At 38.2% G+C, this 23,888-nt stretch overlaps 1 protein-coding gene, 1 long non-coding RNA gene and 1 pseudogene across 2 annotated transcripts; 2 read left to right on the forward strand and 1 right to left on the reverse strand.

The window, feature by feature from the left end:
* Positions 1–479: 479 nt before the first annotated feature.
* Positions 480–9,194, forward strand: LOC114537281 (flocculation protein FLO11-like; the record flags this gene model as incomplete). Its single annotated transcript, XM_028558421.1, has 10 exons — positions 480–747; positions 2,420–2,588; positions 3,729–3,880; positions 4,441–4,550; positions 4,970–5,028; positions 5,990–6,117; positions 6,255–7,007; positions 7,236–7,345; positions 7,909–7,967; positions 9,089–9,194. Coding segments are annotated over exons 1-10 (1,689 nt in total), but the record flags the coding sequence as incomplete, so codon positions are not given.
* A 19-nt stretch (positions 9,195–9,213) lies between these two features.
* On the forward strand, positions 9,214–10,006 carry LOC114537264. Its single transcript, XR_003688567.1, has 2 exons — positions 9,214–9,297; positions 9,746–10,006. It is a non-coding gene; the product is annotated as an uncharacterized LOC114537264 (long non-coding RNA).
* A 1,461-nt stretch (positions 10,007–11,467) lies between these two features.
* On the reverse strand, positions 11,468–23,760 carry LOC114537282 (annotated as a pseudogene).
* Between the last annotated feature and the right edge of the window lie 128 nt (positions 23,761–23,888).

Genomic DNA, 23,888 nt, shown 5'->3' on the forward strand with positions numbered 1-23,888 from the left:
ATTATAGCTCATGCAACTGTAAATTATCACTCAGAAACTCGATTTGTACCACGTCACCGGCGGCAATTAACCGTGGAGTTCCATCTAGTTTTTTGTCACATGATATAGTATATAAAACTCAAATACTTCGTTGCGGCAGGTATTATATATAGATGAGTATCTCGCTAGGAAATCGAGCTTTTTCGTGGGCCACGCGCGGATGTCTCGCGCACGAGTAGATCGAGGCTGTCAACAATTTTCGAAATTGAGGGAAAAGAAATTATAATCGTGGTTTTGGTACTATTTTTGTAATCTATAAACCTTTCGCTCGGGAAATTCGATGAAAAATTATCACCTCTGCAAAAAAACTTTTCCTTCACGAGAATTTAACACTGGGTTGAATATTTTACCCTGCGTTAGCTTTCACAGGCTTTTGCCAACCGACGGTTAACTATATCGCTCAAAGCTTAATTGCAAGAGTTTTTAATTAATAACAAAAGTTACCAGCTTTCCACCAGCTCAATGTGTGAGTGGCGTTTGTCATATTACTAGTGCCGTTGTGTGCATATAGTCGTATCGCAGTATGACTTCTCTTTGAAAGAATGTCCGTGTTTGTCCAGGCGTGAAATCGTTTTCTCCTGCATAAGATTTTGAAGCGAAGTATATGAATTATTTTGTTCAATAAAGATATATCGGGGGAGATTTTATCAAGGTTATTCTTTAACATGAAAAGATTTGTGCCTGGTTTTTTAGCTTTCGTTCTAACGAGTAAGTATGAATTTAGCGGGTTCTGAAATGGTGTTTTAATTATATAATGTATTACCTAGGCGAATACTATTTGAAGTGTAGTCGTAGTATATAGACAATGTTATTCATTTGTTAGTTTCATACTTATTTTATATACTATTCAGCGCTATGCGAGCATTCAAATTTTCACCGAACCGATGCCTTTAACTTCATCAGAATTTTCGCTTCATTTGAAGTTGATTTGTTTAACACATCATTGTTTTGTTTTTCAAATTGCAGAAATGTAAATATTTTGATCATGGAAAGCAACATTCAATCAGTTTTAATGAGTTAAATCATATAACATCCATGCAGTGATCTAGTGTGATTGTACTGATTTTAAAATTAATTTTAAATATAAACATTGTTTATGTGGAGCACCTCAATCGATTTCTGCTATTGAACTACATGTAGATAACTGGTTGGTCAAATGATATCGAATGATTAGAATATTTTGATCATATCACTCGTACGCTTAGATATAGGTCCATCATAAAGTTTTTATTATTTTACCTTTTGCCAAACTTCCACATACTGACATACATAAGCCTCTCGTTCCTTAACATGTTTGGATTTCTGTCAAAATTCCTTATGATATCAAAAATTACCATTCGATCTTTTGGAAAATTTCGTCTCAAAAATTTCAAATTCACGTAAGACAAGGCCGTAGGGGGAATTTTTCTGTCCTGTTTGCGAAACTGGGAGATCGCGATGGCTGAGCGTATATACAAAGCATGCTGACGATTGTGCTGTCGTTTGCTGCTATATCTATAGCAAATATATTTAAAGGCATTACACTAATATATTGTTCAATTTGCTTTTTTTCCAAAGCAGTTCTTTATATTGAAATGGCACATCTTCCCTCTTTTCTTTGCCCCTGCAGGGGTAACGCTTTTGCCGATCCCTTTCCTTGTTGCGACGTCCATGTCATATATCTTATTATATAATATAACATTTATAGTACGCGCGTGCTGATTGGTCGAGAAGCGTGTTTCTATTTAACAATTAGACAACGAGTCCGAGTTGTCTATTCGCTCATAGACAACGAAGGCGAGTTGTCTAATTGTTTTAGTATACACCCTGTACCTAGATATATTAATTTCGAGAAAATAATCGATACACCGCAATTACACCGAAAAATAATTTAATGAATTCAATTTTATGCGGTCGGGCGAACGAATTTTTCCCAAACGTTCACCATCACGAATAGACAATGGTTGAGTAGCCAATCAGAATGTAGGATTTATAATAGACAATAGTCGGGTGTATACTAAAACTGTATAGAAACACGGGAATTTTCCCGCCGAACTTGACAAGCGAAGTAATGTAATGAGAATTTGTAATTGAATCGAATTATAATATTTGTATAAAATCTTTTTATGGAGGTATATTATGAAAGAAATATAAAACACTTTTTGCTGTGTTTCTATGCAGTTAAAGGAGCACTTGTAGGAGTTTGAGAGAACTCGAAATAATGCGGAAAAACTCGCCCTATACGGGCTCTAGTAGACGAACTATCTTTTCCTTACCCAAGTTCGTCCAGACGAATGATCCGTCGTCTCTGTCTTAAATCAGGCCAATCGGACACTCTTACATGTGACCGATGCGCACTATATACGTTAGACAACTTTTCACAAATCTATTTGATATTTAGCCACGTGCGTGCTTGGTTGTGGTGAAGAGTCAAATAGAGTGTACAATGTACGTCGAAGGAGAGATAGGCTTTCTGAGAACGTTGTCATTGGTATGGATTATTTTGGTAAACCAAAGATCGTCTGTCACTGTGACGAAGCTGGATTACAGAGGCTTACTGCGAAGACCTTGTAAGTTTTCTTTGTATGTATTTTATATGAAATATAAATGTATAGGTTTATATGTAGAACAAAAAGCTTTAGCTTTCATCGTACAGAAACCTATATACAATGTATAATACATGTTTATTGAAGCACTTGCTAAAATATGAATATCGCTAGCAGCCATTTCCGAAACTTCAGTCTTTTTACCGAAATCCCTCGTCTGAGCGAAACGAAATAAATATTAAAATACACATTAAAATAAATAACGTAAAAAAATGTTATTTCATTTGTCATGCATTTTAATTTGTTGGCGGGTATACCTATATATTGATCGTAGATGTACTTTTAGGCTACGTTCACTCTGTACCGCGTACGGAAATGGATAAAAATTTGACACGTAGAACGTGTCCAAGTCCATTTATGTTTTTTGTACGCTGAACTATCTCCTAATGCGATGTAATCTCTTCTGGAAACTGAAAAGCCAATACTTTTATGTTATGTTTTGCATGTTATGTTGCACGATGCGATATAGAAGTAGAAAACGTACTTTTCTGAGGTTCCGTCCACACGTATTCGGCGTTTTTGCCTACTGAAAATGGATAAATTTGAAAACGCTTTCCAGAGTGGATAAATTCGGAAACGAAATACGAAATCATGCAGATTATCTTAAGAAGCACACAAAAATATAATTCGGCTTCTCTCACTGGCGACTTCAAAGCAAGTCATCTTAAAACGCATCAACCGAAGACGTCAGGCAAAACCTCGACGTTTTTGGATTAGACCTGGGCGAACAAGTGCTTAGTAGGCGAATTTTTTAAACCAAATAGTTATTCCAGAGGAGTGGAAGGAGAAGTTTAGAATGAGTCGGGCCTCGGGGTACGTAAAAGATTGCGGGCACATGTTTCGCTCTAAAGAGCATGCCCAGTAAGCGATGTTAGCGTTTTCAAATAGTTTTCACGTTTTCGTATGGACGCCAAAAACGGTCCAGAAACGACAACGTGTAGACGCAGATTTTTTTTAAAACGGATAAATTTATCCGGATACGTGTGGACAGGGTTATATTTAGGCGTCTACTCCTAAACAGGTCGGGAAGGTCACAAACTCTACTAACAATTACGAAGGTGCGAGATTTCCCGAGTCTTTCATATTTACATTTATCTTACCCAGCAAACGTGGCCATGTCGTAAAAGTGAAACCCGAGTCTTTAAAGAGGGGGATAGTACAAAAGAAAGAACCTGGGCGTGAAGATCAAGATTCGCAAAGGGATCTGATATATTCGCCGACCTGCTGCAAGATTGACTTGACCAATCCTAAAAAACGTATGTTTTCCTACCTTTTCTTCGCATACAACTTTTGCTTTCTTTCTTCTCCGACGGCAATTTGCAACTTCGCTCTTTTTTGGCCACGGCCCATTCCAGAGCTCTTTTTAGCCACGGGCCATTCCAGTAGTTTCTCAAGTAGGTTTCCAGAAAGAATATTTGCTGAACTCCGTTAATTAACCGTAAATTTTTAGCAAACGATATCTTTCTTTATCCTCACATATTCCTTCCAGGCATGCAAACCCAGCTTTCATAAACAATGGGGGATTTCCTTTTAGACGAATCAGCAAGTTTGTTTACATTTTCAGTAACCCAATCAAAATGCATAAATGTTTACCTCTTCCGGTAAAAAGGTACATTATTTACCATTTTACATGAAGTATTAAAAAGGTAGGCATTGTGATTGGCTTTGCCAGAAAAATGTAAACAATCATGCCGATTGGTCTAAAGCGAAATTCCTTTTTGTTACTTTCATGCCTGTTTTTTTATTTCCATCTCTTCTAGGCGGGTATTTCTTTATTAAAACATAAATAAATTTTAAGGAAATTCTTTTGTTTCAGTTTACAGCTATCCATTCACAATACGGCTGCCTGATCAAACGTTCACACCCGAGTTCAACGACCCAAAAAGTCAACAGTACCAAGGGCTGAAGAATCAGTTGATCTCGGGGGTATGTTAACAAAGCGTTTGTGCTTGCCTCTATCACGAGACTCGCTCATCTGATATCCGATAATTATCTGCTATTAATAAACAATCTTCGTGCAGTGGCCTAAATCTACTCACGCGATCGGTCAAAATCAATCACGTGGTTTCTTGTTGCCTGGCGACAGATCATGGGAATTATAATTTATTCGCAATAACGCGTGAAATCGTGGTTTATTCAAAAATGACAGCCTGCAACGAAGCTTGGATCTTCAATGCAGCAATCCATGAACTGAACTGGGTTACTGAAAATGTAAACAAACTTGTTGATTGGTCTAAAACGAAATCCCCCTTGTTGCATTGCTTTGCATTGTTTTATATCTCTTCTTTTTATAGTTCCGCTTTTATTATGTTTACTCACGAGTATTTTTGAATCCTTCATTTTAGTTAACAACACTGCTTGCCAACGAAGGATGCGTGGTGTCAATAGATCTCACTAAATTTAGGTCAGTTGAGGTTAATGCATGAATAAATGACGAACGAATAAATACATTGGAATAAATGACGACGTTACGAGGGTACCTCCCACATGTCTCGCGATCTCACAAGCGTTAGCGCTTCCCATTGTAGAAATTTCAGCTGAAATTACGAATTTTCCGAAAATAGAAATCACCCATTATGACATTTCACTACATTATTTCTACTTCTAAGTGGGTGTTTGAACTCACCGAAAGTAAACTTTAGTTTTCATCTCATGCAATTTTGAGAATGTGCAAAAGATTTGCGTAATGTAGAATTTATATATTTTTCTTATCCACAAATAAAAGCTTTAAAATGTGACATTATGCAACAAGGACCTTTTTGGTTTTGAAAAATTTGACTTCGCATCAAAACGTTATGCATTACTATAGTGAAACTCTTACGGTTAGCCGTTCACGCAGTACTTTGAGGTTCAAACTCTTACGGTTACCATTCTGTTTCAAACTTTTTCTTTGCAGTATCGGCCGCATTTCCCAAGCCGGTATTGGCTGAACGCGCTCCCTGAACATTAGAGTATCGGCATCGTTTCAGTGGGGTTTCAGCCTCTCAGTCGACTGTATAGAAGAATGTTGACTTCAGACGTAGGAAATACCAGTGAACTCAAATAAGACTGGAATGCTCACTCTCTGACTTTCCCTCATTAATGAGTGAAGCCAAGATTGCGGCGTATCATGAAGTCTTTCTTGTAGGTATAATCCAGGCCTCTGGCGCGGAAATTTCAAAGGAAAAATAAAAATTGCCGCCATTTTACCTACGAAATTTTTGCATTTAGGCATGGATCATACCTACAAGAAAGGTTTCAGTGTCCGCCATCTTGGCTTCAAACTTCCGACAAAATGAGCGTTCCAGTCTTATTTGAGTTCACTGGGAAATACTTGCTCGTGTTTAATAATAAAACAAGTTTTGAGGTTTGCTGTTTCTTCATAGAAAAGGCAGTGTATTGGCAGACGTCTCGCTCTCTGTTCAAGGATTGATATCTCAAAGTATTATTGACACGCTGAAATCCGCCATTGAATCTGGAAACATTGGTGGTCTCAGAGTCGAGATAGTTCCAGGTAACACGGGTGAAATAGAAAATCGTTGTTATTCTAAATGAAATTCGCAATATGATTTTTTGTCTTTCGATGTGGAAGAACATTTGAAACAGTAGACTCGTATTGACGTATTTATCAAAAACGAATTTGTTATATAGAGTTACCACCAGAAGAGGCCCCAGCAACAACCACTCCGAAACCTAATAAACAAGCATCTTCTGCTACACAAGCACCAACACAAACTACACAAGCGCAGGATGCACAAAAGACCCCACTACCTGCTGCGAAACAAGCCCCTGCTGCTACACAAGCGCCTGCTGCCACACAAGCGCCTGCTGCTACACAAGCGCCTGCTGCCACACAAGCCCCTGCTGCCACACAAGCCCCTGCTGCCACACAAGCGCCTGCTGCCACACAAGCGCCTGCTGCCACACAAGCGCCTGCTGCCACACAAGCGCCTGCTGCTACACAAGCGCCTGCTGCCACACAAGCGCCTGCTGCCACACAAGCGCCTGCTGCCACACAAGCGCCTGCTGCCACACAAGCGCCTGCTGCCACACAAGCGCCTGCAGCTACACAAGCGCCTGCTGCTACACAAGCGCCTGCTGCTACACAAGCACCATCTGCGACAAAAGCACCATCTGCGACAAAAGCACCTGCTGGGGCGACATCTGCTCCGTCGACTACCATAGTAGCAACTGTTGCACCAGCTGTTGGCGCCACCACGTCCAAACCAGGCACCAAACCATCCACAACGTCCGCAACATCCAACGGTACCACACCAAACAACAATACAGCATCCAATGTTAGCACTACCCCTGCACCAGCCACTACAACCCCTGCCCCAGTTATGACACCAGAAAATCCGGTCGACTCCCGACCCACGATACCTTACACCACGAACACACCAGGTATGACAGATAGAGAGCGTATGTAGCTAAATGAATCGCGTTTCCTTTTAATTTATTACATCGTTTCAAATTAAGAATTGAGCATGCAAAATTTCGAAAAAAGAAAACACTACGTTTTCGTGTTCCTTACCATACGAAAATTTTTAAACGTTTTACGTTGTCCAGTGAAAACTCACTGCCCACGCAGAAGAAATGAAGACAGAAGCATTTTTTTCTCTTTTTCTTCAGGTAAAGAATTCAAGGTCGCCATAATTCTGACCGAGAAATCATTTGACGCAAACCTAAACATACCTTCAAGTTTGCAGTTCTTGGACTTGAAGAAGATGATCGAACAGTCGGTAAACATATCATTATCTATCTGCCAATCATGGCCGTTAATCATGTATCTGACAACCCCCCTTATTGCGAACCACAGTGGTCTTGAAAATAGAAAAGACCAAAAATTAGTTAACCTTTCTCAGTTTAAAGCATAGACAATGCGAGATTTGGTGTAGAAGTCGGCTAAGGGACAGATCATGCATGTTATTCCATTTGTCGGGATGAAGTTCTATCTAGATTTCAGGTTAATTTTGATCTAAGCCAGAGCATATTACGAAAGGAATTTGTGATCTCAGAAAATGATTCTGTTCACCAGATTTAGTGCTTTAATTATCCACGACTTTCACTATTAGATTCAGTTCAATGTTTAGACTGAAGGCTAACAAATTATTCGACTTCAAGAATGATTGGGCATGTTTAGCTGTTGCAGTTAAGGGAACCTATATTGGAACTTGTTACTATCCGAAATATAAACCTTAAGATTTCACAAACCTTTCTGCCGCTGAGGAATGCAACGTGAATGTTATTTTGTCATCATTTTGTTACCTTAATTCTACATTCTCCTTTTTATTCCACTTTTTAGTTGACAGAAATTTTCCGAAGTAATCCTGAATTTATATCCGTTACTGTTTTGAGCTTCAGGTTGGTAGCAATCGTTTGACAATTGTACGTTGTAGTATTTGGTCTTGCATGCCACAATATAGTTAGTATGGTTTTGCATGCCTTCATTTTTCTAAGCTATGCATTCTCCATGTCGGCGCTTTAAAATAGAAATTAACTGTAATGTGATTCTAGTAATTCGACAGTTCTAATTCCTCGTCAAATTAATATGCCTAAATTAAAAAACAAGTTCTCACACACATTGCCATAGAAGATTAGTCATTTCTTTTCAGTTTAATCCTTTGAGTATAAAATAAACGTCTATTATATCTGGCCATTATTTCCATGCAATTTGCACCATCAAATTACTACAATATGTTAATTGTAGCTAAATTTAATTGGAAACGATTCAGTTTTTCTTATACACCTTTTTTATAGTGCACTATAGTGCTGGATCCACCACTGAAAATATTTATATAAAATTGAGGTTATACCAAATTATTATTCATTTAAAGGTGTGATACAATCCGTAATGAAAACAAACGCTTTGTTTACATTTAAATCCGCATATTTCCTAAAATATCAAGAACTTTTAGAATATTTGACTGCTTTTACCGCTTTTAGTTCGCTAAAACACTTTTCAACGGTTATATACGAAGGATAGTCAAGTTTGTCGTTATCAAACAACAAACGTAGGATTGGTAACTCTTTCATTCAAAAATAGTTAATTGATTCATGTGGTACAAGCAGGGGGCCGGTTGTACAGGGTGTCCCAAAAAAAAAGCAACCACTTAAATAATTATGCAGAACATTAATACAGCTCTAAAGCACAATAGATAAGCGCCTCTGGGAATTGAAAATGGCTCGTAATCCTTCATTTACAATGCTAAAAGTCATTTTAGCTGAACTATGGTGCAAACCCGAACAATATTAATATTCTTGCATATTTAAGTGGTTGCGTTTTTTTTGGGACACCCTGTATAAAACGGTAGTTAACTTTTAAATGTAGTTAGTGGCAGAATTGACCAATCAGAAGAATGTATTCTCTAGTTAACTACGATTTAACTACTTAAAATGTAGTTAAGAGTTTTATACAACCGGCCCCAGGGTGACAACTTTTGATGACAGTTAAAATTCACAATATATATTTGTTTATCTCACAGACCAGCGGTGTACAAACCACCAAAGACCGAATTCCAAGCAGGATCAGCAGCACCGGCTACTCGCCGTTCCAGTGTACCTTTAATGGGAGTGGAAGTGACGCTAGATTTTAAGTTTCGGGTCTCGCGTCCAGGCCTCCTGGTCCCACTGGAAACACAGCTGAAAGTAGGCACAATCGCCAGCCATGCAGTGTCTCCCGACATGGCGACAGGTCTGTCATGTTTTTACTTTTCATAATTCATATGCTGACTGAATTGTTTCCATTCAGTGAGCGATATTCCTGCACTCTTGACAGGACGATTTATATCACACTTATCCTTCGGAAATAACGAGAAAGCGCACTCAACGAGTCAATATTTTCCGAAACATTTTAATCGGGGTTAAAACTGATCTCATGAAACTCCTAATAAATAGCGATCGGAAATAGTGGTTGTACGACCTTCAAATCAAGGCTGTCCCGCGCATGCCGGGATTTTTTGGGGCTTTTCAATAGAATATTTATACTTTTTTATGGTAAAAGGAAAGATGTTCCTTAGATTTCAACACCGAAGGATTGTTAATTAACCAGGTCAACTTTTCTTTATATCATTTTTGGACCGCAGCGAGAGGTTTTCATGTCCTACCGATTTACTGTATTTTTGTTTACCGTTTATTTTTAGTCATTATAAAAGATGAACAGCAATGTCCTTCAACATGTCGGCAACCGACTGTCTGCGCCCCATCGTGCTCAATACGATGCTGCTCGGCTCCTCAAACGCCACCCTGTCCCAGTCCTTGCTCTAGCGGATGCGCTCCTAGCTGTACCACATCGTGCTGTGCTTTGACGAAGCGAAGTATCCTCGCTCTCAAAAACTGAGTCGATATTAAACATACATTTCGTAGCCTACGTTAATTTGATATTAAAAATTTGGTTATGGTAATTTTTTAGTGAAAAGTCGTAGTTTATAGCATACGTTAATTGTCTTTCGTTTATCAAACCTCGTGTATTGATGCTATGCCATGAATTGAAAATCAGTATTCAAACTTTCGAGCGCTATTCATTGTAGTTAAATTCTAGTTGAAGCCGGGCTGTCCGGAAATTTTAAGGAGGGTGACGGCGGGTGTTTTTTGACAAGTTTTCCTCTTCTTTCTTCCCACTATATATAAATTGGTTTTCGAATGTTTTGAGAGTGCAAGTCGCCTGCAAAGAAACACAGTCTCACAGTTCGGGAGACCCTGCATGGCCGCCCTGGTCTCGTGTCCATATACTTGCAGGGATGTTATCCAGCTTTTAGTAAGTCCACGGTTAAAGACTCTTCAACTTTGAGAAAAACAAATCTATTTCATGTAATGTATAATGGATTTGCAGTCGTCGTAGTCATCGTATACAAATATATTAAAATGACCAGGGCTGTCTAAAGGGAGGGGCAAAAGGGAAAACATTCTCCTGAACTCAGGGTTTACGGAGGCCCCCAAAATACTCCAGGAATTGAGGTAAACTATTGTTGGAAATATATACAGTCCTCTTTCCAGAAAATTTTGGGACAGTTCATACAATGCATGCATGCTATATAATTATTTTATTAACTACTATATAAAAAATATCATCCCCAAAACTAAGGAAATCGCATCTGCTTTTGTCAAGATTTCTTGAACATTTTCTTACGGAAGTATTCTCCAACTGACCCCCTATAAGGGTGTTTTATCCGCCAAAAATACATTCCAAACATCCCAGACAGTCGCGATCGATGCATTATCGCAAACAGTGGTACAAGATATCACCTCACTGTATGTATGATATTTGTCTGCTTTTTTCTGGACGTTCTCGTTTTGGTAATTTTGCCCAGCCCCTCCATGTGCGCCTCTGCATGAAAATTAAAACACTGCAGAATTACAGAAATCGTACATTTAATAATTTAAAGTGTATAACGTCAATAGTGAGTGAACTTGGCATTTCAGAGTTAGAGTGATATTATGCAACTATATAAAGAGCTATATTTTCTTGAGATTTTTCTATGGATTTTGCTGCTTTATTTATTCGTATATTACTAATATTGTACAACAAATAATTAACAACAATAATTGTATTTTCATATACAGTATATACATTTGTTTACCCGAAAAAATCGGTGAATTATTCACTAGTAAATATAGTTTGTTAAATACTTAATTATTCCTCCTTATCGCCAAAAAATTATACAACCAATCCCCATGGCCAGCTAAAACATGCAAACTCAATAAAACGTTTTTGCATATTTTTCAGCATGCTTAGGATGGATTTCCACTTGCAGAGAGAGAGAGAGTTATCTAGCGAAATATATATATATATATAATACTATATATATATATTATATATATATATATTATATATATATATATATTATATTATAAATTTATGACATTTAAGGCAAGATGCTTGCTCGGTATTTCCCGAGTCGCTCCTGTTTTGCAGAAAGCCTTGCCTCCTTCGCGCGATATGCATTTCGCTGACGTGTATTTTGCTTCTCTCGGTTGGTTGCGCTCTGTTGTCGGCGACGTTCGGCACGTTCGTCCTCCGTTCGCCATTCTTCGCGAAGTCTGTCATGAAACTCTTCTCTTCGTTCATGTTCTTTCGTACGAAGAAACGCCTGATGTGAGAACGGATAAAATCAATGAATCAACTTGTAGGGATGAATAAAACAAAACATGTTTAGGTTATATGCTCCATAATAATATCAACGTCGCTATTCGTGTTATCCGTTGTTTCGTCTTGTCAAGGAGCGACCGTCAGACCACAATTTTCTTTTGTTTTATTGATTATAGAATTTGTAGTTATATACACGTTGCAAAGCAATTTCTGGCATGTTTTCGCGAGTAAAACATTGACAGATAAATGAGCATGCATGCATACAGTATACTTTCTTTTAGGTAGGTAGTTATTTCCTAACCGACGTGCATATCAATTTAGGAGGCATTTTTTGGTTCAAGATTGCTGATCGTTTGAGAATATGTCCAGGTACAGCATCTTTATTCTTAAAGGCATTATAACATATATCATATGTATTTAAATGCTCGCTCAATGGAATGATTTAAGGTAAAAAATGAAAATCAAGTTTTTTTCGAGTGGAAAAACCGTGTCATTGAATCGCTACGACGAGTTTGAAATCTACCACTCAGTACGGATAAGTGTGAGTGAGTTGCTTTCTGAAACGTTTATTATCTCGTTAACGGACGATTGAAAAATAACGAAAAATAAATCAAAACCCCTTTATACCTCTCTCCGCGCTTTCTTTGAATCTTTTTTGATTTCATGGCTGTCCTCAATCTCTGCAAACTTCACCTGCCTTTCCTTCATCGCCTCAATGCGTTCCGTCTTCCACTTCTCTGCCTGGTCAGTCCGATCTTTTTCATGCTTTAATATTTCTGCTTTTTTCGCTCTCCTCGTTTCCATCCTTGACGTTTTCAGTCGGTCTTGTTCCACCTCTGCCTCGGCCATATCTTCGTCGCGTTCTGTCATCTTATTCCTTGGAAGATATTTGAACAAATTTAGATTTCACTCAGTTCAGACTAACCGATGTAGGAATTTACTTAAAGCGTCAGCTGCTGGAAATATTTCACTTTATTAATTGTGAGCTTCACCTTCGAAATTCGATCCTTTTTCCTCTTTCCCTTCCTCTACGGCAACTTTATCCTCGATGTCTTTAAAGTATCTTCTCTTATTGGATCTCATGCGCTCCAACTTATTAGCATAACGCATGTTCTTTTCTGTGTCACCATGCCCCAGGCCATCCTCCCAATTTTGAGAGCGTTCGGCGTTTCTTAACGCAGTGTCCGGACTCCAGTTCATGTCTAAGCTTCGTGTAAACTTCTTGTCTAAAGACCGCAAGGCAAGCTAATTATAAACAATTTTCATTAAACAATTGTACTTTTGCGAGATGTTATAAAATTGGTGAACTCGAAACGTCTGGGTTTATTACACTCATGTTGCATAAAAAATTGCACCATGTAACAGGGCCTTGATGTTTTTTGTTGGACAAAATAAATGTACACGAAAATTAGAATGTAAGTTGAATGTTGATGATGTTTTGTGGGAGAAGGAAGGCAAAAACATACAATGACATTAAGACGAACCGTGAACACGTATTTCATTTTGGAGCAATATTTGCATAAATAAGTGCAGTGCATTTATTTTGGTAAAATAAAACTTAATACCGTATTAAATTTGCTATTAGAAAGGGCAATTTTCTGTAAATCTAAGTACGAAGAGAGGTGTAAAACGAATATGCTATGCAAAAGCATGCAGTTCAGTACGTCTTCCCCTCCGTATACGCGTGTCCTGTATGCAGCGGTAATTTTCAGGAGTGCATGCACGTCGATTATAACTACAGAAAGAAAGACGTTACCTGTAGCAGATGGGAATTTTACCCCAGAGGCATCTTGATATTCCGAATGTTTCACGTGTTTTCTTTCCCAGACAGCTGAGATATTTTCCTTTGCTTTTCCCCCGTCGCCAAACTGACGATACGGATGCCATTTCCTGGGTTTCTCTCCAAATTTACGATCTACCGCGTGGTAAAGAGCATGGTTTTTTTGTCATATTTTTCATAATTTAAAAGAAAATGGTCCATAAATTTTATTCAGAGGGCAGAGTCTATTTTCAATCTCATATGCTCATACGTATTTCCTATACAAATCACACAGGACACACTCACCAGTCCCAGCTGGAAATGAAACGCCTGCCACAGTTTGGTATTCCTCGTGTGTCGGACGTTCCTCAAACTTCTCCCCAGCCTCCCGTGGCTTCTCTAACGCCGTTTCTCGAAAGCGAGGCGGCTTCGATGGAGCACTAGGGCCAGCCGTATAACGCCATGGTTTGGTCTGCGGTTTGATATCCCTATCGGATTTTAATAAAACTTTTTCCCTGGGAAGCGTGAAGCGAGGTGTGACTGACAGATCAACTAAAATATAAAAAATCAAGTTTTTATTAAATCATAGCCTTCAATATATTAAATGCCTTCAATATATCGGATTTGTTGGCTAAATAGTTTGCATATAATTTTGGCCAGATACAAAGGCAGTATTATAATACAGTTTCATCATTTCTTCTAGAAGGATTTTGCCCTAAACAGCTAGCTTTTTCTAAGACTTACAATGTCTATCATGGACGCCATTGACCAGCGACGATTCACCGCTGTAAGTGGCTGTCAAATCTTCACCGCACTCCCACGACTCTTCATCGGAAAATACGCCGCTATCATATTCTCTCAACAAGTTATGCGATGACGCTCTACCATATATACGCGAGGGTTTCAGGTCATGTGATGTCGCCGTGCCAATCACAGGAGAATCTCTAAGATTCATGGAACTAGCTGTCACGGTATCCAGATCACGAGATGTCGCTCTACCAATCACAGGAAAGTCTCTATATTTCGGCGTACTTGTTATGTTCAGATCCAAGGCACGTATTAGATTGTTGTTCTCTACAATCTGCTCGTTTATCTTTTGTTTCAGTTTCTCATTTTCCTGCGAAAATAAAAGAACTTAATATGGCTTTGATATTGCAATAGCAGTTGACAAGACAATTTAACTAATCTACCATTTCGTCAAGAGTACTTCAGGTTTACATAGAAAGGATTGTACAGGAATATTAGGATTGAGCTCATATTGACCTAAACGATTTTGTGCTCCGGCCGCATTCGTTTTCAGTCGAGTGAATTTGATAAAAGGATGAAATACGAGACGCGAATATTTTAAGAATATTTACACAACCCTGCATGCACTGAGCTTACGATGTGCTCAAAAGGCTCTGACGGCGCGCCAGCTGATAATACACACCAGGGATAGTTGAACATTATAATTAGACACCGATATTTGTCCCCCTAAATTGTTTTCCAAATTTTTATCCGTAATAGTTATCCAAATTTTTACCCCTGCAGCACCCCTCTAGACTAGGTTAGGGAGGTGCGCGCCCTCTTCCAAGTAAATCTACCCTTCATACACATATAGTATGTATTAGGACTACAGACAGAATCATATCTATATACAGTACAAATTTGAAAAGTTGCCGGCATAGAAATGTTCGGCTGACTTATATACCCACCAACTGAAGATTGCGATTGTCATCCTCCAATACACTTTTGGCCGGACGAGGCCGTAATTCAGAATGGATAACAGAACTACGAAGTCGTTGTTTTTTCCTTTGTGACTCAGGCAACTGAATGTCGAGAGATATGCGGTCAAATCTATTCTCGGGGATACGAATTGCAATACCATGCTTTAAGGAGACCGTTTGACCATTGAAGAAAGTCACCAATAGTTCACCGTCATCGTCATCTAAAGGGAGATGAAAAGTGTATTTTCCCATTTCCTAGTTTAAATTTACTTGAACTTATCCTTTAGGGAAAAATTTGTTTGACCAAAAATTTTTTTTGAGATATTTACAGTAGATATTTTTAACTTTTCCCAAAATTGACACTGTCATGATGTCCTCACATTTTTGTCCCTCCAAAACATGTCCTGTCTAGGATAATTTATTACGATATACGAAGTGCTATGCAACGAAAATATTATACCCTTCTTCTGTGTGTCCCTTCGCTCAAATCCATCCAGTACAGTACCAGGTCCATATCGTCCATCTTGCTGCCATGGAGCGAGAACTTTGTCGCCCATTGCGATATTCAAACGATAAGCGTCCTTATACGCAATCATGTTGGAAACTAGAACTTCTTGAGGGGCTGGTTTTCTTAGCCCTGGACACGATTCAAACTTTATCACAAAACTGTCGTCGGTACCCTGCGGAAATTTGGAGAAATTGTGAATCAAACTCCTGATCATTATCCTATATTTCGTATTCAGCGCAACTCAACAACTTATTGAATAGAAGAATAAAATTCTATGTCAATTATATCACGGGATTCTCGAAAAATGTGTGCAACAATAAAACCATCGTCTCTCACAAATAATTTGCATGTATCTATTTAGACTCTAATTATATAATTTGAGGGCCGAAACTAGAACGATTACAAAAGAAATCCGCGGGCAGAACTGAAATATGAATAAACGCTACCCTCCCCCCCCCCCAATTATCGTAACTAACAAAATGATATTATTTGAGTTACATTTTGAAATTAGAAATTTTGAAAAAATTTATTGACAAAAATTATTATAACATACGCTGGCGTTTCAAATACCCCGCAACGCAGAACTTTGAAACACATTGATTGTTCTGCGCTATTGTTCATTATCCCATTTTTTTACATTGTTCACACAACGACAGCAGTGTGCAAGTGTCTTGCTTGGGACATTTCTGGAAGTTCTTCCCAAGAATACCTTTCAAAGTTGAAACCTTCAACTGACTTCAGGTGTCCTTGCTTATGATAACCTCCCAGGACTACAATGTTGTTTTCAATAACAACTGCAGTACATCCCTTCTTCTTACATCTCATTGATGGCAGCATGTGACTTTGTTCTGTCTTGACATTGTAAATGATAACTGTATCTAATGTCTTGCCACATTTGTCAACGCCACCAATAACAACGATGTTGTCTCCCCATCTCACAGTTGCCATATCACTCACTTCATAAGGCAGTGGTGACAACTGTTTCAACTCATTCTTCTTTATATCGTACAGTACGACACTGCTGAGGTTGTCTTTAAAATATTTAGTTGTTCTTCCACCAACTATCAACAAGCTATCATCAAATATTTCCATTCTATGACCTCGTCTTCGTTCAGGCATTCTTGATAAAGTCTTTCCAGTATATGGAGGAACAAGCTGGACCGCTGTGATCAAGTCAGATGAATAATTTCCGTCATCACCTCCACAAATCATTAACTGATCATTATACAACACACTGCTGTGGAATGCCAACTTGACAGGTAGTTTAACAAGACAATCTCTCCACTGAGTTGAGGGATCAGGGTTTGTATCAAAATTGATTCTAATTATATCATCAACAACATGCCAACCACAAGTACCCCCAGCTATAGTCACATGATTGTTAAAAATAAATGAAGTCGCTCCGCAACGATTCTTTGGCATTGATTGTAATGGCGACCATGTTCTTTGACGCCAGTTAAACATCTCCACAGAGCCAATTCTATCACCTCCAGCAACAATTATATTCTCTCTATCGCCGCTCGGTTTACTTTTTGTGTTTTCTATCTTGCCCTCCATAGTGATAAGAACGTCCTTCATTTCATCAAAAGCTCTGACCAAAGCTGTTTTTAATCCTTTGACTTCATTATCGACTGCTTTGCGTTTTCCATCTATGCCCTTTTTAATCTCACGTAAATTTCCCTCCACATTCCCCATTCGAACCTCCACATTCTTCATGTGGTTTTCAATCGTTACCATATTTTCATTTCTTGCCACATTTGCTAATCTTTTTTCCACTGTTATCTTGGTCACCATATTCTTCTCGATATTTGCCATTCTTTCCTCCATATCTGCCAAAGTTTTCGTCATTTCTCCGCACGAGTGACACTTCAACTTTCGGAATTCACAGACTTCACTTTCATGGTGAATAAAATCACGCTTGTTGACAATTAAACCACAGCCTTGGTTTGTACAAACGGCCGGTGTATATCCACATGTATCTTGATGGCGGTCAAGATGCTGTAATTGTACTAGTTCTGGACAACCTCTGTCGATGTAAATGCAATGAATTTTTAATTCGTTTAACATCTCTTTTACCATTCTATTTGGTTCGATCAAAGTCTCTACGGTCAGTTCATCAGCACACGTTGGACATCTTTGAAAACTCTCCAGATGTTTCGTAATACAACAACGGCAAAAACAATGTTGGTTTCTCGAACACAGGACAGGATCTTTCATGACATTGAAGCAAATTTGACAAAGGAAATTTCGGTTGACTTTGGTCTCGAAGCGTTCCTCATCGTAGCCTGGTATATATGAAGCCATATTTCATGTCGTTCTTGTGTCGTAATAATAAAGCAAGTTCTGTGTTTTTTGTCGCTCTGTAGTATAAAGCTCGCTGTATACACTGAATATGGATACAGTGTTCGTTCTTGGAAAAGTCTGTTAGAATTTTCTGCTTGAAACATTCAACAAAACGATTCGTTTAAAACAGACCAATATTGCTTCCGCATAAAGTGTTTGAAAACTCTCTTCAAAACAGTAATTTACAAACAGGAAATACCTAAGATAATTCAAGTCTGTTGACAAAAGGTTACCACCTGCAATTGGTCGCAATTCGTAAACAATAATTTCGCAATTAAAATATGAAATGAGTTCCACGAAAAGGATACTTTTTACCAAGAAAAATCAATCTTAAATACGTTTATAAATATTTCGCAAGTGTCATGAAAATATTCAATTCATCTCAGATCTGAATTCAACAGACAAATAGACGTGCTGCTGAGGTGTGGAACAGAAAACCATTAAATATGAGATAAATTCGACGGCATTTTAATGGCATGGCATTTTATCGATATCTTATATCCTATTCTTCGTTATTTTTGATCAACTCAGACGAGACCAGTTCCTTTTAATCTTAAAATACGTTCACACGTCACTTGCGCAGACAAACCCGGTGTCACAGGAAATTTGGCCCTAAAAAACATGGTTTGCCTTCGTATTTTATATAGCTAGAAAACTACACAGTTTATAAAAATTAAAATTAACAACATTTATAAGAGTTCATCTTCTCAACATTTATAGCTTTAGTGCACGTAATTTCTTGTGTCAAAATTCAAATTGTAATACTGACGATAATTACCTAAGAACGAAGTTATATGTGTGTATTATATTTATTGATTAGATTTAATGTTAATTTTCGATCAAAGCTTGCTACTGAATGTATGATGTTATGATAATCTGTAGTTGTTAACCGCGCCAAATTTCCTAGGAAATATGGCTCCCGGGGGGGGGGGTGCAATATATTTCTTTTGGGGAGGGAAAATTTCCTGGGACACTGGCTGGAATATATGAGTATTTGAACTCGTTGTTTACAAAAGCATTAGAAATGTGATCAAGAGAGGAGAATAGACCTTTTCGAAAAAGAGCAAGAGGCCTCTTTCGAGTTACGCGAAAAGTCATTTGTTTATTTTCTCACTTTTTCGCTGGACCTGTCAAGCAACACAAAAACAATGTTCTTCCAGTCAAAATTGAGAAATATAGAAATGATTTTGAAGTTTTGACAGCCGAAAACCTGACTAGCCTCGTTCTCGCATAAGGCCTCTTGCTAGCTGTTTTTGAAACGTCTATAGTCTTTGTCGTCTATGGGCCGATTCAACAGAACTGATTAGCAGAATGTACACATTTTGTTTGCTTTCTCTACTAGACAGATATGAGCTAATATCTGTCTAGTAGCCAACCAATGAAATTGCAGCATACCTCATATCTGGCGCTTGTGTATATAAAAACGTTATATATTTGTACAAGACCTAAGATAATAAATTAAATTAAATGTTTTATGCGACACTACACACTTGCAGCTGCACAATTCTTACTTACTTGGTCTTTGACTTGTCCCAGGTAAAACAATCCATCCCTATCAATCCTAGCGAGGACTTTAACACCTTTCATTACGGAGGACGCCAGAGGAGTTGAAGAGCAACGTATCCCGGCAGATTGGGCTAAGCCTCGCGCCTTGACCAAAGCATCCGCGTAATCTAAGACTTTCGAGTCATCGAGGATCCTACGTTCTACGTCCAAGGTAGGATCACTGTAAGGGGCGCGGGGAACAGGGGCTAGCCTGTCAGGAGTGAGTGAATTAAGAGAACTTAGATAATCACGACCCAGCGTGGAGTTTGGGTTAGGGTAAGGCTTGCTGTCATCCTGCGTAGAATCTACAAAAAAATGAACGAACGTTGAATTTCGTCAAACTTTCGCAGAATGTAACTGCTACAACAACTCGCGATAATTTTATTCAGAAAGAGCCTCGTACCCAGACGCTTTATTCGATATCACAAAGGACTGCAAACAGATACATCGAGATCAGTGAATAGGAGGCATGTATAACTGAATACCGCTTTTATCTTATTCAAGTGAGGCACCTGGGTATGAGGCTGATTTGGGTAACTCTCATCTGAGTGCCATACTATTATGAGAAATTTTGCACACTAAAGGCCTTTGCAACTTGCCAAATTTTCTTGCAGACGAAGACCTTTGCAATATAAGCATAAGAAACGTCCATGGATTGCAATAAACATAAAGGTTTCGTGGTTGCCAAATTTACATATCTCTTAAAAGAATTCTATTGCGAGTTGCAAAAAAAATTGCACCGTGTAACAGGAATAAGACTAAAGTTTTTAACAATATGTAGGTACTTGTTTTGTATAGTTTCAAATTCGCGAACTTCATCAGTAACGTAACTTTTGGAACAACAGTTTTCATATAACTATATAGGTTGGAAAAACAGCTTGCCAACTTACCATTATCTTCGTAGCGTTCGTTAGCAGAATTAAAAATAGGAAGAACTTGCTCGACCTTTCCAAGGTGAGGCGACAATTTTACGATATGAAACGATCCGTGCGTCTGCTCAGCGAGGCTTCTGAGAAATTCACATACAGCGGGATCTGAATAGGTCCCTTTCAAATAAATGCAATGCACTGGAACGGCACTGGACATCGAACTCAATTTTTCGAGAATTACAGCTGGCCGTTGGTCGGGTAATCCAATTGTGATCATGTAAACAGCCTCGATGTTGGGGTCGCTGAATGCCTGGAGCAGGGCCGTCATAGTGTCGGTTGAGGTACCGCAAGTCAGGTTGTTTATCCATCGAGAGGCGATATTTACCGTTTCCGTATCGCATTTCACAAGTCTTTCTGTCCATTTGCATGTGTTTTCATCGAACTGAATTATGTTGAACATGGTATCTTGCGAAAGAATAGCACGTCTTGTAAGAACCTTCAGGAATTAGACAAAGCAAATAAGGTATATACATAGAATAAGAGTCATGCGTAGTCATAGAGGAAACGAATAAACAACTGTTTGGTTTAAGCAGGCTTATCCAACTTTACGGCAGTGAATTTTTGGTACAATAAAACATTCGTAAAACATCCGATAGAAACGAATGGAAAAAACAATACGGAGAGTCGGAGCTTTACTTCTTTTTTACGTATAGGTCGGGAGTGAACTGTGGAAACCTGGGGCCGGTTGTTCGAAAGGCGAAACACCTAATAAGCTGACTAAATATTTCGATGCAAACAGTTTAATTTTTTAATGGATTGGGACGTACACTGTGATAAGGGAGCAGTCATTATTAATGCCGGGGGGTGGGCCGGAAGATATTTGGGGGGGCCACCAAAAATGTAGTAACCACTTAGGGGGGGCTACAAAAAATTCCAGAGAGAAGTAGGGGGGGCTACCAAAAATTAATGCATTATTTAATAATCATGAAACAACAATTCTGAACAATGAAATGCATAAAATACTAATTAGTCCAAATCAGAATCCGAGGTACATGAATGTTCACTTAATTTTTGGCGTTGCCAAAAGCTGTAAAAAGTGACATCTGATTTTTCTTTGTTGTGACCTTTCTCTTTTTTTTCGGTCCTACAATCTTTTTCTTTTCACTATAACTGTTAACCACTTTCTGAACTAGTTCACAAGCATCACTGGCAAAAACACCTTGTTCTAATAACAGTTTGATGCCATGCTCGTGAAATTTGGGTTTTAATAAACCCAAGTGTTCCATGTTGATATCTTCTTTTTCTATAGTAAAACTAAAGTCTGACTTTTCTAACTGCTCTATGAACTTGTTCTTCTTTGCATGGTCGAGGAGAATAGCATCCAAGATCTTGACACTACTGCATATTTTTCTTTGTTCCTTTCTTTTATCATGCTTTCGTTTGTTCTCTTTTTTTCTTCTTGTGGAGCGGCTACTTTCACAATTAGAAGCAATATCCACAGGCACTCTTCTTTTTAGATGGTCAAACTTCTCCTGCACATCACCCTTGATATTAGCCAATTGTATTTCCACTGAATTAGCTTCTGCAGCAGCTCTTTCCAAAAACAATAACTCGTTCGCTTTCCATGGGGGGGGGGGGCTATGAAAAGTTAGTTGATCTAACAGGGGGGGCCATAAATTTTTTCCTTGAAATAGTGAGGGGCCATGAAAAATTTACCACAGGTAAAGCAATATCTTCCGGCCCACCCCCCGGCATTAATAATGACTGCTCCCTAATTTGGGCGCGATCATTTTAATATCCGAACTACTAGTACTAGTTAAGATTTCAGCTTCAGCTTAATCTTGTATGTAATGATTAAAACACAATTGGGATCATCAGGGGTGATGGACCTGCAGGGGTATAGCTGCTATGTTATATAACACTTTGCCAGCTTACAGGGATAAGTGGGGAATCCGTGTGCTAGCTACCATATAGAAATTAAGTTTCCTCTGCATGTAGTTGCTATGGTAAAAAATTGTATTGTATGGCTTTTTGCAAATTACCACTGCATGTGCATGCCCCAACCACTCCAAACTCAATCCTGCTACTCCTGAATTTGATGATGGCAAGCAAGCCATGTGCCTCCATTATTATTTTGGAGAGGAAAGGGAAATTGTATTTAAAAAGGACAAAATATCACAATCTAATTGAAAAGCTAGTCAAGTTACATTGGAACTGATCGAGGCTGGTGCTTGTGTTTGTATTACCCTATTCTATAGTTCCCTGAATGATTCAATTAACTAATGATTGATGATTCTTAATGACTCCTAATTGATTTGATACATGGTCTTTTGTTCCCAGATTCTAAAAGAGGAGGAATATATTTGAAAGGTTGACCCTAACTTGGCTTTCATATACATATTCATCACTTTGTAGATAATTTCCTGCCATGTTAGACAACGTATAATATGATATAACTTTATTATTGGGGATTCCAACACTTTGAATGTCAAGTTGTTTAATCAATAACCACTTTCATGTATATCACTAGTACTACAAAGTAATAAATCTGATAAGAAGACTTTTTTCATTATAAAAGGGTGGGAGCTTAATAATTTCATCCTCTCACAAGAGGGACAAGCTTAATTGTTAAGTAGGAGTAACTGCATGAGTAAGCAAAATATAGGATCTTAAAAGAATCCTAGAGGATCCTATAAGATCTTATAGGATCTTATATAGGATTTCTACCAGGGTACTCACGCTAGGACGTAGGTCAACAGTGAAAATTGACACCCTGAGTATAAGGTTGGGGGTAATATGAGAGAAATATGGTATATTCAGAGTTCAGACTGTTTAAGTGTGAAATATTATTGATATCATTCACAAGACTCTAAGATTCTAATTAATTTTTTTGGAGAATTATGGCTCTTTGAGAGCTTGGAAGGTCGCAATTTCATACAGCAGTAATTTCTGCCGAACAATTAAATGAGACAACAGCATCGGTAAATTATAGCATGGGTGAGCTCTTAGATTGTGTTTTTTTGTACTGTACGACAGATAATATTAAGAATTAAGAAATATACAATCCCAAGAGTCTTATATTATAATCTCCCATGCAGGGCCTAGTAGCTAGTACATATAATTTAAGAATTTAAAGTGAATTATAAAGCTTTTTATTCGTTGAAATGTTGAACTACGGTTGTATGTCAATAGGAACGTAGAAACTAAAATGTATACCTCGATGAGATGGTTCTTAACAAATCCCAGTTGATGATGCATGGATATGGATGTGTCAATGAGAAAATATACATTGTTCTCAGTTATACGACCAAATATATTCTGTCCGACTTGAAAAGACATCGTATAATAAAACACGATGAGACTATTTTGTACACTAAAACTTGATATAAAATACACGAGATTTATAAAGTCCCATTCATAACAATGTACAGTATTAAATAAAGAATATCGTGTTGTCAAACACAGGA

The sequence above is a fragment of the Dendronephthya gigantea genome, unplaced genomic scaffold (assembly GCF_004324835.1).
Source record: "Dendronephthya gigantea isolate DGI-Jeju-01 unplaced genomic scaffold, DenGig_1.0 000155F, whole genome shotgun sequence".
In the NCBI taxonomy this organism is placed as follows: domain Eukaryota; kingdom Metazoa; phylum Cnidaria; class Anthozoa; order Malacalcyonacea; family Nephtheidae; genus Dendronephthya; species Dendronephthya gigantea.